The 13,371-nt window shown below is 36.6% G+C and overlaps 1 protein-coding gene across 16 annotated transcripts in view; it reads right to left on the bottom strand.

Moving 5' to 3' along the window:
• ROBO2 (roundabout guidance receptor 2) overlaps nt 1–13,371 on the bottom strand; it is a 1,676,347-nt gene that overhangs the window by 173,573 nt on the left and 1,489,403 nt on the right. For all 16 annotated transcript variants that reach the window (XM_041734856.1, XM_041734853.1, XM_041734854.1 and 13 more), the window contains 2 exons: nt 4,514–4,671; nt 1,648–1,768 (listed from right to left, as the gene is read on the bottom strand). In XM_041734856.1, coding sequence (XP_041590790.1) covers nt 1,648–1,768; nt 4,514–4,671 — 279 coding nt within the window. The remainder of the gene's footprint in view (nt 1–1,647; nt 1,769–4,513; nt 4,672–13,371) is intronic.

Here is a 13,371-nt window from a genome sequence, read left to right as displayed (position 1 = left end):
TATCAATAGTCAAATCTTTTAAGATGCAGATAGATACACACATATATGTATATACACACATATGTGTATGTGTATCCATACAGACAGTTAAAGGGGTTTCAAGGACTTCCAAAGGAATGTTTCATTTTCCAGTATCTTTAGGATCCCTATTTTCCTTAATTTTTCTGTCATTGTATTTCTTTTTCAATTTTCCACAGCTGTCCTACACTAATTTCCTATTTTTTACATCATCTTTATTATCCCCTATTTTCTCCTTCCTAATGCTTTCTCCACAATTTCTCTGATATAGATCTATCAAGTTTTTTTTAAGTAGGCTCCACCCTGGGCCCCACAAAGTGGGGCTTGAAGTCATACCCCTGAGATCAAGACCTGAGCTGGTATCAAGAGTCTGACACTTAACCAACTGCCACTCATATGCCCCCAGATCTAATCAATTTTAGCCTATTTATTATATGACTCCACTGAAGAGTCCCTTATTTCATAAATCTGGAGAAACATGAATATCATAGCAATTATGCAGGGAGGTGGAAGGACTCTTTTTTAGGAAGGCTCCATCTCTGTGAGTCACCATTTACTTACTTTCCATATTATGCCTCTGAATAAGCCAAAGAAGCTCTGTTTCCACTTCAAGAGGGAAGCAAGAAAGTTAATCATTCTCTGAGTTTGGCCCCAAACACCTGTTAACACCTAAGAAAAGCTAGAATCCAAACATGTTCCAGGACATTAGCTTCAAACAAACTTCGGCTGAGGCTGGCATCGATATCCTTGCCTTCAGTAATTTATGGAACAACACGTATTGTTCACCTGATACTTGCCTGTGGTTGACCCTACCCGATTCCTGGAGGAACACATAGTCTAGACTCTTTGCTAGTATAAACCCCTAGCCACAAGTGCCAATGAAACTCACTCTTCTCTCCTTTCCGAGTCTCCCAGACACTTCAGCTTCTATTTTCTGTCACATTATTCAATATACTCTATTTTCACTTTTTATGGCTCACATTTGGTTTCTATCCTGTGTGAAGCCAAGAACCTTCTTGGCTGGTCATGTGGGACCTTCCCCTGAGTTCTTGGATCCAGCCTGCCTACATCAGAAAGATAGGTTTGTTTGTTTTTTTCTAATTTTGATTACATGTGTGTATTTATGTGTGTGGGGGTGTGTGTGTGTGGGTGTAGCTAGCTAGTTTTTTTAATCATAAGTTAAACTGTAAATATTTCCAGTTGAAATTTTTTAAGTAGTAAACAAGTGAAATGTCTTTGCACTTGCAGTAATTAAAAGAAAACAAAAAACTTAACCTGTGTCTTGCACATAAAAGATACTTGATAAATACATCACAGTGGATAAATTTTAGAAAGAATATCTCAAACAGGTTTTGAGAAAGATCAAATTTTTGCATTCTGATAAAAGGCAAAATCATATAAATATATATTAACAAAGTAAATGAATTATTGTTTCAAAATTATATTTTTCTTCACATCAAAAATTTCATCTGAAAGAACCAGAAAACGACAAATCTAGTCCTTCACTATCACCATAAGTCATAAGTACCTGTCCCTATATGACCTATATTTATTTAGTATCAATAAATATATTTAACATCAAAGGAAAAGCATATATAAGTAGCAATATATAATTTAAAAGAGTTTTACCAAAGACAGTCAGCTCTGCTGGATCACTGTCTCTTTCTCCCACCATATTGGTGCCAACACAGGTATACATCCCTGCGTCACTTTTCCTGGTATTGGAGATCATCAGCTTTCCACCACGGATCTGTTAAAATTTAAAAAAAAAAAAAAAAAAAAGAGGGAGGGAAAGAAAAGAAAATGAACAATAAAATAAACAGCAAAGAGAAGATGACTAAAAAGTAATTTTGAATATTTAAGCACATTTTTTTTTCCTAAAGGAAATAGCTCAGTGTGTAAGACAAAAAAACTCCCCTCCAATTTTGGCATCTGTATGTGTATTTTCTTCTCTTAACTTCTCTCTCAATATAAACCTCCATATTCCCTTTCTAGAAAATGCTTTTGGGCAGTGTATTTCTCTCTTGTCTGGTTCTATTTTGAGTCTCGTGACTGCTTCCATCAAATCCTAATGATTGTCTTCACTGTGAAGTAGGTTGAATGAAATGCTATTGATATTTGTATCAGAAAGAAGCACTAGATACCTGCTTTTGGTAATATAATGAAATCCAACTGATGCAGAGGGATTCAACAAGCATTTACTGAGTACTTCTATGGGCTGGGTAATGTTCTATGTGCTTAAGATTTAGAAGCATACCAAATAGTAAAAAAATCTCTGCCATCATGGAGCTTAAATTTCAATTTTTAGCATTAATTATCTATGTCTCATCTTGATTATATTTATGAAATAATTTTTGAAGAGGAGGGCAGGTTGGATAAAAATAAATAATTTTTTTTAAATGATGAGAGTATGAGTTGATATAAATCATTGGCTTCTCATTGGTGCTCCCTAATTGTTTCTTAAATGATAAGCATTTATTGGCCAAATAAACCAGTGTAATATGTTAAAATGTCTATTTGTTAAAGAGGATATTGAAACAGAATTAGGTTTTGAATATGTGTATCATCAACTCATGGCTTCTTTCCCAATTTTTTTCCTTGTATTTATATAATTCAAAAATCTTAACATTACAATGACTGAGTGTTCTTACAGAGATGGGAGATAAGAACATACTGGTTTCCTCTGTTCATCTTTATCTCATCGGCAAACAAAACCCACGTAAGTATGTTCTCAATGGATACATTTCAGGCTCTGAAACTTGTCATGTCACAGAAAGGGACTTTCAATGTTGTTTTTACATGGGAAGAAAAGCCCATCAACCTGTTCTTAATTATGTGCAGGAGAGTGTAATAAACTGTAAGTTATATAAATGGCCATGGAAGCCATTTCTCCTTCCCCTGAAGCTGAGTTTGGCAATATGACTTGACTAGACCAATGAAACTAAAGCAATGTTTCAGTAGAAGAAAAGTTTTCACAAATTAAGACTTGTCTTTCCTTGGAGCAGCTGGAATCCTGAGACCATTATGGGAACCAGTCTGAGCTGGCCCGCTGGAAAATTATAGGCCAAGAGAAGAATCAAGATGCTCAGCTTAGTGTTAAGTCAATTGCCAGACATGTGAATAAGATTACCCTAGATCATCCAGCTGCCAGCACATCTTTAAACAAGCCACAGAAGCACGAGAAAACCTAGCAAAGATCAGCCAAGCTGGCCCAGAATAAGGAATTGTCATTTTACACACAAAATCATAGGCTAAATAATATGGTTATTATAAGTCACTGTATTTTGTGGTGGTTTATTACAAAGCGAAAATTAAATGATGCAAACATGAGCTAAAAGCCCTTCAACATTGAATTTACTCCATCACCAGGAACACATTTTTAGGTTTGGTATCCAAGCACACTGAGAACCAAATTCTCCCTGCAACATAGATCCTCATGATGTCAAGAGCTCAAACCAGAATCACATGAATATATATTGTGATCTCTTACATGGCCTATCTGGTTCTATGTTATGATGTAACCACCATGCACGCATAAAAAATAATCTTCATCTATGAGATACTTTTAAAGGTAATAGACACTAGACTATATGGATTTTTTATAGAAATGGCACATTTGTTCAGTCCTGTGTGACATTATTATAAGTAAAATATATTTATTCTCAATAACTGTATTGAACATTAGAATTATATTAAGAATAACATCAGAAGTTTGAAGCATATCTACTATTTCAGTGAACAGGTTCCTACAAGCATCCCAAACAAATGTTGAGTGGATCCTCAAAAAATATAAAATAATTGTTTGCCATTACCCTTCTCTACCACTTTATGATGTTCTGGGTGTCTCATTTTGATATTAATCAAGTGATGAACCTAATCATCAATTTTCCTTGAAAGCAGACCATTTTTCTACAAAAGCAAAACTGCAGAACCAAAAAAGTCCTGTCTACTTTGATTTTACTTTGTAACTCTTAAACTTTTAAATGAATTCATATATAAAATTTTAGTTATACACATTAAATTTAAAAACTGGAAAAGGTGCTTGAAGGTGCATTACCTCACATTATTTTCTCTTATATTTTGAAAATAGTGCAAAAAGAAATGTTCTAGTGAATATGGCTTATGGCCATCATTTACTCTTTGTCACTCATGTACTGCACAATCAATAGATGCATTGGAGATCTTAAAAAGAGCTAAGTCATCTTTGTGCTATAAATATATATTTACATATTCACATATATTTACAAATTTATATATTTTCATATTCAGATTGGTGCAATTATTAATATATCATCTACACTTGATTTATATAATTTTGTCTCTTTGAAGCCTCATCTTAAAGTTTTAGTTCTTGGTTACTCTTTTAAGTCCTTTCAATACAGTGTGAATGGTAGTTATCATTCAATGCAGTTCTACAATTTTATTATCAATAAAATATATCCATTTTAAGACTTGATATTTAATCTCTGTAGGCATTAATTTTTATTTAACTCACACTTATTCTTTCTTCCTTGTCATCAATTCGGACTTTGTCTTTTTTCCAGTAGATCGTGGGTTCTGGGTGTCCCCTGGGAGGTTGGCACTCCAGGATTGCAGGCTCTCCGGCTGCCACTACAACATCTGTGGGATTTTGCCGGAAGTCATCTCGTAACACTAAGGAAAACAATTGTGGTGAAAGAAAACTTAATGATAGGAACTTTAGCTTTCTCTTACAAATGGTAACTTCAAGTCTTACTGTGTTCTAATAAAAATTGAATATTTACTGAGAACATAGCCATGCCTATATTAAAACATTTTAGGGCCAAATTAAATGTTCAACAGGGCTATGGCTGACTATATGACCGTGCATCTGTGCTATCAAATCTGATTTAAAAAATAAGGAAAGTCTAAGGAAAATGAGAAATACTCATGATATAGTTTTGAGATTTGACACGCAAGGTACAAAATTGTTTATGCAGCATAATCCCATTTTCTCTAGAGAAAAAGCATAAATATATCTCTATATATAAAAACACTAAATAAATTGTCAAGTTCTACTTAAGACCCCAAAACAAGTCATATGCATATGGTCTGTGAGCACATGTGCATGTCAGTCTGGGAGGGGAAGTAGGGTGAACACTTTCTGAGAACACCCTTTCTCATGACATGAATATGGACAAGATCCACACTGTTTTCATTATACGTCAGAAGATAGACTCATTGTTCACCCTGCAACACACTAGCACCCACATCCACAGGGCTACATTTTCATTCTCTGTGAATCTCCACCTGCCAAGCGACATCTGGGCAGCGTGACATCCAGAGCAGAGATATCCCTTATAGCAGTTTGACCAGTCTGAATTTCCCCTCCTTTCATTAGGAGAACAGCAGGTTGGACCTCCATTGTAACCTCCGAAAATCTGGCAGGCCTGGCTCTCCAAATGTCACCTATCTATCTGTGTGTGCTTCTCTTCTGCTGGCAAGATGAAAAGCCTAGAGAAACGACTTGGCCCTATCTGATTGCAAAATGTTGGTTTCTTTAGTAAATAAGGGCTATGACCATTTCAGGGAGAAACATTCGAAAAAGTAGTTGAGGCCAGGAATATACCATATGCCTCAATTGCCTATGCTTTTTCTAACTGCCTTGACTTTCCTGTTCCTTTATATTCCAACACTGACAAGTTTGTTTCCTAAGTGTATTGAAGGACAACATACACACACACACATACACACACTCACACACATGCATACAGAAACATAAGCACATACAGTGTATTATATCTATGTATATATATAAATTGGTCAAGCTGTTTGAAATCAAAATTAGGCAGCTTCTGCTAGCCCGTTATGTAAATCATCTGCTACAAATGTGGATTAGGTCAAAGCAACTGCCTTTGGTGTCCTTTAATGAGACCTGCTTCAGCACTCTGCTCCTTTGTTGGGCAGAGTCTCTGGGTTAATTGTCATTCTCCAAATAAATAAAAATTCCCTGGCCTGAAAATAGCTCCAAGGGGACAAGTGAGTGACTTTTAGGGCTTTTCTGCTCTTGTCTCTTGCAGCACATCCTTTAACAGGGGTTTCCATCTTAATGAAGTCATGGCCTTTACTAGATTAAAGAACCTTGTCTCCTATTGAAGGAACAGTAAGAAAGAATCCAGCACAAATTGCTCACTCGCAGCTTATAAGCTGATTAATTTACTGCTTTCGCTGCTAAGGAAATGTGTTCCATTTTAGCATGGTGAACTGCACATTTTTTGGTTCTCTTGTCTCACTGGCAAGAGAGGTGCAATTTATATGCATAAGGATTTGCTCTGAATGGGCTGAGAGAAGTGTGGGTTTAAATCACAATCAGGCAGGGAGGATAGGAAAGGGTTAACATTGTGGTTCCCTTTTGCAGGTAAATCCTCCTGGGAAAGCTAGCTGGTGACTCATTTATATTCTAAATACAGAACAGCTGCCTATTTATGCAATGTTAAGACATGCAAAAATATGGTAACAGAGTGGTGAGCACCCCTACAATATCCGGTACTGGCAACAAATGGTGTTTTGGCAGGCCCTCAATCTGTTCCAAAATGACACATCTGGCCAGTTGAAGGACCTTCTCTAGAACTGGTATCCTAAGAAGTGACATGCCAAAAAGCCTCTGCTCAAATGGTACTTAAGACCATTGCAAATCATTCAGAAACACAGTGTTACATCAATTTGCAACAAGCCAAATTAAGAAAAAAAAAAAAAAAGGTCCTTTGACACGGAGGACAAAAAGGAGAAAAATATCATAACAAACTAAGGACTGCTACTCTTAAACAATATAACATGTGTTTATGGCATTCACAAAAAAGAAAATGACTCCAATTTGCAAATGAAGCCAAGAAATCTAACATCAACTGTAATTTTAGGCTTTCAGACTATTCACCCAGAGAGTGGGGTGAGATAATAGTATAATTGGTACTGTACCCTCTTCAACTGGTAAAATGCTCTTTGGGGTTTGTATAGCATTCAGTTAATTCATTTTTTGCTTAGTGATACCATTTCTTTTACTTTAAGTCTTTGGGGTAATAAAATGGATTTCTTCTTTCTCTCAAATAAAACATTCAGGGGAAACACATCCTTTTCATCAGATCCTAGCACAGAATACGGGAAACTTACTCTTAGGGAAAAGTAAAGCAATTTTTACTGTTCTCAGACTAAAAAATAGGATAGGTCTGTTGTCATATTTGCTTACATTTTTCTGAGGTTTGTATATACATTCATTAACACAAGCGAAGTAAAATGAAATAATATCTATGGTTTCCATTTCTTGTGCTAATTTTTCATTCCTGTCTCAGATTTTGCCCTATACTAAAGTATTTTCTTTTTCTTTTTTTTTTAATTTTTATTTATTTATGATAGTCAGAGAGAGAGAGAGAGGCAGAGACACAGGCAGAGGGAGAAGCAGGCTCCATGCACCGGGAGCCTGATGTGGGATTCGATCCCGGGTCTCCAGGATCGCGCCCTGGGCCAAAGACAGGCGCTATACCGCTGTGCCACCCAGGGATCCTAAAGTATTTTCTATAGTAAAGAAGTTATGCATTTTGGATGAAGGAGTAAAATGGTCTTGTAGAAAAGCAAAGCAAGTCCAATTAAGTCTGTATTTTTTTCTTCTAAGCCCCTATTGTAGAAAGAATTGCGAGCTACATTTTTGATGTGACTTGACAAGTAAGCCAAAGCAAACGTACACAGCAATATGTGTAATCACTAAAGCTCCAAACAGGTCTTTAAGTAGAGTGAAAAGAAATAAACCTGATTAATTGAGAAAAGAATCTGGTTACAATGACAAAAGCTTAGAGGGCAATGGTAAGTTATGCTTTATAGAAAGAAAAGAGGTATAAATAGGTATACACTTTTGATATAGCATTTGCTGGTGGGGCTAAACTTAGACTACAAGCATTCAAATCTCCATGGGAGGGGGGTGGAAATCTCATTGGTCAGGACCTGAGTATTCATATCTGTCTATGAGCTGAAAACCACAAATGAGATTTCACCTCGCTCATCCTATCTAGATTGGGTTTGCATTCTTTTTACATTGACATGCACTGTGACTTAGAAAGTTATTCTGGAAGATCCAAAAGTTCTGAATTACTTGTGTAATTTATCAAAATTTATCAAAATATCATTTATAGTCATGACATAAAGATTTCTAACAAATTAATTCAATTTTCCAGGAACATATTGAACACAACAATGTGCTTGTCACTGATCTATAAAATGGTTAAGAAATATAAAACAAGAATGACATGGTAATAACTGTGGTAAGTTTTTTCTCTAATATCCCTCAATGATCCATCTCTCTGGGCGGTTATTCTCATGTGTAATCTCCTCCCTTTTACTGTGGCCTGGACCTAGTGACCTGCCTTTACTGAATTGTTTCTTGCAAAGCAATGGAATGTCACCTCCAACATTAGGTTATAAATGATTGTGACTTTCATCTTTTTCACTCTCTCTGTCTCTTCCTCTCTCTCTCTTCATGGGATTCTTCTGATCATGTGAGATATCCTGTTTCTCAGTAGAGAGGCCCATTTGACAACAGTCTAAAGGCTTCTAGGCAACGGAAAACAATGCAAGGGACTGACTGAGGCTTTAGGTTCAACAGCCCTGGAAAACCCAAATCCTGCCAACAACAGTAGAAGCTTGTGAGCAGAAACGTTCCCAGGTGAGCCTTCACATGATACCCACAACCCTCATCAACACTTTTACTGCAGCTTTATGAGCGATCCCACAGCAGATGGCTAAGTTAACTCTTATCTGGATTCCTGATCCACAGAGAATAAATGTGTGTTATTTTAAGCCACTGAGTCTTGTAGTTTGTTACACAGGAATAGGTAGCTAATATAATGCCCTAAAGGAGTTTAGGTCCAGTCATGCCTTTAGAGCTTACATCTTTGACTCCTGTTTCCTCATGATGCCACATTTTTTTCACCTTCAACTCCTTTCCCTTCCATCCCAAATCAACAGTTCTCAGGAATTTTGAAAAGATATATTTTACACATTTTATATCTTTACATATTTCATAAAATATTTTATATCTTATATTTTTTACATTTTTATTTTACATTTTGTCAACCAAGGCAAGGCAAATCATTACTCAGACATTTCCATGTTAGTTTAGTAAGTCAAATTCAAAATAACAGTGAGACGAGGCTATATAATTAAGAGACCAAAGGATGTATTTCTGAATTACAATGTGCACATGCTTCCAAGTAGTTATTAGAAATACAGAGACTACAAATATTCCTGATGAAAGTATTCATACACATTATTGGATAAAAAATACCATCCATGACAAATTAAATTGATCATGAGAAAGGTAATCTAAAAGGAAATTATAATTAAAAGCATTGTTAGCAGCAGTTGAAACCTATAGCAACTCAGAGCAACACCAATGGCAAGGCTTCTCTGCCAGCAGGGTTACCCTCTGTATGTACCCAGGAGCTGTCAGAGCCATGTGGCTCAAGACTTCTCAGTAGAAAACATACAGAGGAACATCTAATTATCAATGTATATTAGCATATGGTGGTCTTTCTGCATGAAAATCTCCCCTAGGTTGTCCTTTGTTTCCTTACTTTTTCCTATTTCTTCCTTTAGACACATACCATTTCTTCAGTATCAGCTTCAGACTTAGTCATCTGAAAAGCTTTCCCTTCCACACTCACATTGGACTAAGTAACCCTCCACTGGGCTCCCATCTTGAAGGGCATCAGAAGATGTCATCGAAAGTTCTTGATTGGTTGACAGAGGTGATGAACTCCTCTTAAGAAGTGTGTTGCAGTTTTTTTCTTACATCAAATGAACCACAACATCTTAATTTTGTTTTTAAGCCATGATGTTTTAATTTGATTTTAAAATGTCACTTATGAAGAACAGTTTAAGTTGTTTGGATTTAAGAGGTAGCATACTTAACTTGCCTCCCTACAAGCTCATATAGCTCTACAATAAAATCCAGGCAGTTCAAGAGGGTCGGAAATTAATCAGTCAAAGGCACAACAGATTTATGTCAACCAGTAAAACTGTTAGATCAAATTATACTATCAGCATTATAGTGGACTAGAAAAAAATGTGAAAGCCATTCCTACAGCTGGTACATATTGTTTCCCTATCCCTACCATAACTGGCATCACCACCACCTATCACCATGGGGAGTGAGCACTTGTAATGCCAACCAGCCTGAAGCCCAGGTCTTCTGTTCTACTTCTGAGGAAAGAAAACTGTCTCTGTCTCTTCCCGCTGTACTAAATGGTTGCTGTTGACAGCCATGCTGTGACCCCAGGGGGAGCTCCAGCCTCAGGATGAAACCAAGGCCACACACTTGAAAAAAATCTGGGTTCTTGATGACCTATCTGGACAAATAAATCTTGAAGACTATGCTAAATCTGGACTTACTAGTACATGATCTAAATACATTTTTTTCTCATACTTAGACCAGTGTAACTTGAGTTTCCCCTTTCAACTGAAAGCTCCCCACTGACCAACTATAATAATTCTGTATTTTTCTGAAGTTTCAATGACAGAAAGACCAAATAAATCAAAAGAGGAATCATCATTCACAACAAACTATTTTATTACATTTGGTACAATCAAACAAACTATGGGCAGAATGGACAGGGTAGCCACCAGCTAAATAGATGATAAAATCTAATATTTAGGGGACAAGTCATAAGTGGTTTCTTCTGCACAGAAGGGGAACGAGAAAGAAATAACTCAGTGGGGAGACATCCTGCTACCGCTGTGCAAGCTGACACTCTGGCACTCTGGCACCTCTGCAGCATGCTGACAATTCCAAAATGAGACGCTCTCATCCCCCATCTCTACTAAGACTCCCTGTGCAAGCAAATTCACTCAGCAAATGATCCAGATAAACCAGTGATATGAATTGGAGCATGCTGAATAAACAAGGATGCCCTGTGACTTGTTCATTTTCAAGTCATAGCATTTCCTGAAGCCTGGTATTCTGTAGGGAGCAAAAAACACAAACACACAATTCACTAGAGGAATGGCCAGCTCCAAATTTCTTAGCTAAGCCTTTATTCTTGAATCCCTTTTTTTAAAGCTCTGTTCTGTCCTCACCAGCAATATAATTTGAAGTTCTGCTAAGAGTGCCAAGTCTTCCTTAATGTTTTCCATTAATGTTTAAAACTTGCTGAAGGATTCTTAGAAATTGCATGGAAACATCTTGCTCTCTGTAATTTGTATCCGTAACCTCTGTAATGCATATGTTCTCCTTGGGGACCAAGTGTTGAGATCATTCATAAACTCTTGGATCACATGTGGCACTGCAAACTGGTGACATCTGACCACGGCAGACTCAAGGCCTGTCTCTGGCAATCATTTCCTTTGGTTTGAGTCAAGGAGCCGGCAGTTGGCATAACTTCAACACTTGGAAGTCCTATTTTTGGCAAAGCCTAGCATCTCATATTTGACAGGGATCTGCACACTCTATCCATTAGCTTAGGAGGAAGTAGTGGATTGAAGCTAATTAATGTTTAATTGGCTCCTCTTTTTTCTTCCTTAAAGTGCCACTGTCCACAAAACCGTTCATGTGGGATGAATGTCTCCAGAATCATGGAGAGCTCAAAGGAATAAGAGCATCTTAGACATGTGCCCAAATATAGTATGTGAGGCAGAGGATAGTGCCTAGAACAGCAGGTATTAGCCTAAACATGTTCAAGGCAAAGCCTTCCTCTATTCAAAAGAAAAACCTCCTCTCAATACCCTCAAAATATTCTGCTCTGCTACCCAAATAACTTCTTTTTAGCACCTGCCCAATTTAGAGCTAATTCCAGTCTTGGTTATGGGGATGCCTACAACTCTGGGTAATGGAAAAAATAGCATATTGAATTCAAAATACAGAACTACACAGGCTAGCATTTTAAAAAAAGCAAATGTTAAGTAATGTTTCTCAAGATGATAACAAGGGGGCTGTGCACGGCTGGCTCAGTTGAAGGAAACCGCGACTCTAGATCTCAGGGTCTTGAGTTCAAGTCCCACATTAGAGATTGCTGAAATAAAACTTTTTTTAAAAAAAGATGGTAACAAGGGGAAATACTAGATTATTTCAAGCTTATAATACTGTCTCTTACTTTCTCTACATCTGAGTTTGAGAATCAATAAATAAACAAAGAGTCACATTTTATAGGATTTGTATTTACAGGATGATTACAAATAGCCATCTGTTTGCTTCTAGCTTTTCAATCTGGTTCATGTCCCATGAGCCTCAAGTCTTTAGCCAAAGCAGTTAGGCTCCGAAGTATCAGGAAGGTTGGTTATAACTGCTTTGCACAATGCTGTTTTTGCCCATTACTTCCCATTTTTCTCCCATATCCCTCTCTTTCTCTTCCTTCTCATTTAACCCTCACTGTTAGACCAAAGAAAATAAAAATTTGAGAGGACTAAATATCATATATACATATGTAAAAATATATATATGTAAAAATATAGATATGTAAAAAATAAATATATTTATTTAAGAGCAGATTAAAATTTAAAACAAATGTAAGGACATATTTAAATTCTAAGTTTAGGATTTATCACTGCTTTATAGCTACATCTGTCAATTTGAATAAAAGAATAAAGAGTGCTATCAAGTAAATATTAATGTGCTGCTTTATTCTGGATCCCAAAAGATTACTGCCCTCCTCCTGCCTTGTTAGTCCTTATCTGAAGGCATTAGATTTTACAGCATTCCAACATTGCAGAGTTCACAGAGATACACAATCTCAACAGCATCTTCCTGTCATTCTATCCTTTCCTAGTATCAACAGTTATTGTTCCAATATTTCTCTCCCATGGTGTATTCTGATGTGCATGATCAACATGAATTACAATGCCAAGTAACTGCCAGATGTCATGAGTTATAAACTCAATAGTCTAAGGATTATTACACATTAGGGCACCCTACAGTGCAAGGGTGTCCTGGAATTTATGTGTTATTTATTACCTATTGGCAGGGTCTCAAAGTAATCTCACCCCTGCTGATGAAATGAGGGTTGGAAGGAGAAGAAGGTCAAGGTCAACCTTCCTTGTCAAGAATGCCAGTTACTTTGAAACTACTGTTGCTTTATCTTTTTTCCCCTCTACCTGAAACTCAAGGAAATTTCTGAATGAGAGGAAAATATAGTCTAAAGCATCTATGGACTTTCAACTCAATTATCCTGATTTTAGAATTTTCATCATATCACCTATTTTAACGACACATTCCATAACCATAACCACTAGGGGTCTGATTTAGAGAGTACCCATGAAACCCACCATAATCCATAAACTTAAAAATGACCTCTTTGAAAGCACACTGTTTATTTTTCTTTTTTAATTCAAGAACAGAGACCAAAGACTAACTGCATG

This window comes from Vulpes lagopus, chromosome 20, assembly GCF_018345385.1.
Source record: "Vulpes lagopus strain Blue_001 chromosome 20, ASM1834538v1, whole genome shotgun sequence".
NCBI lineage: Eukaryota > Metazoa > Chordata > Mammalia > Carnivora > Canidae > Vulpes > Vulpes lagopus.
This window is presented reverse-complemented; position numbering and strand designations above follow the sequence as displayed.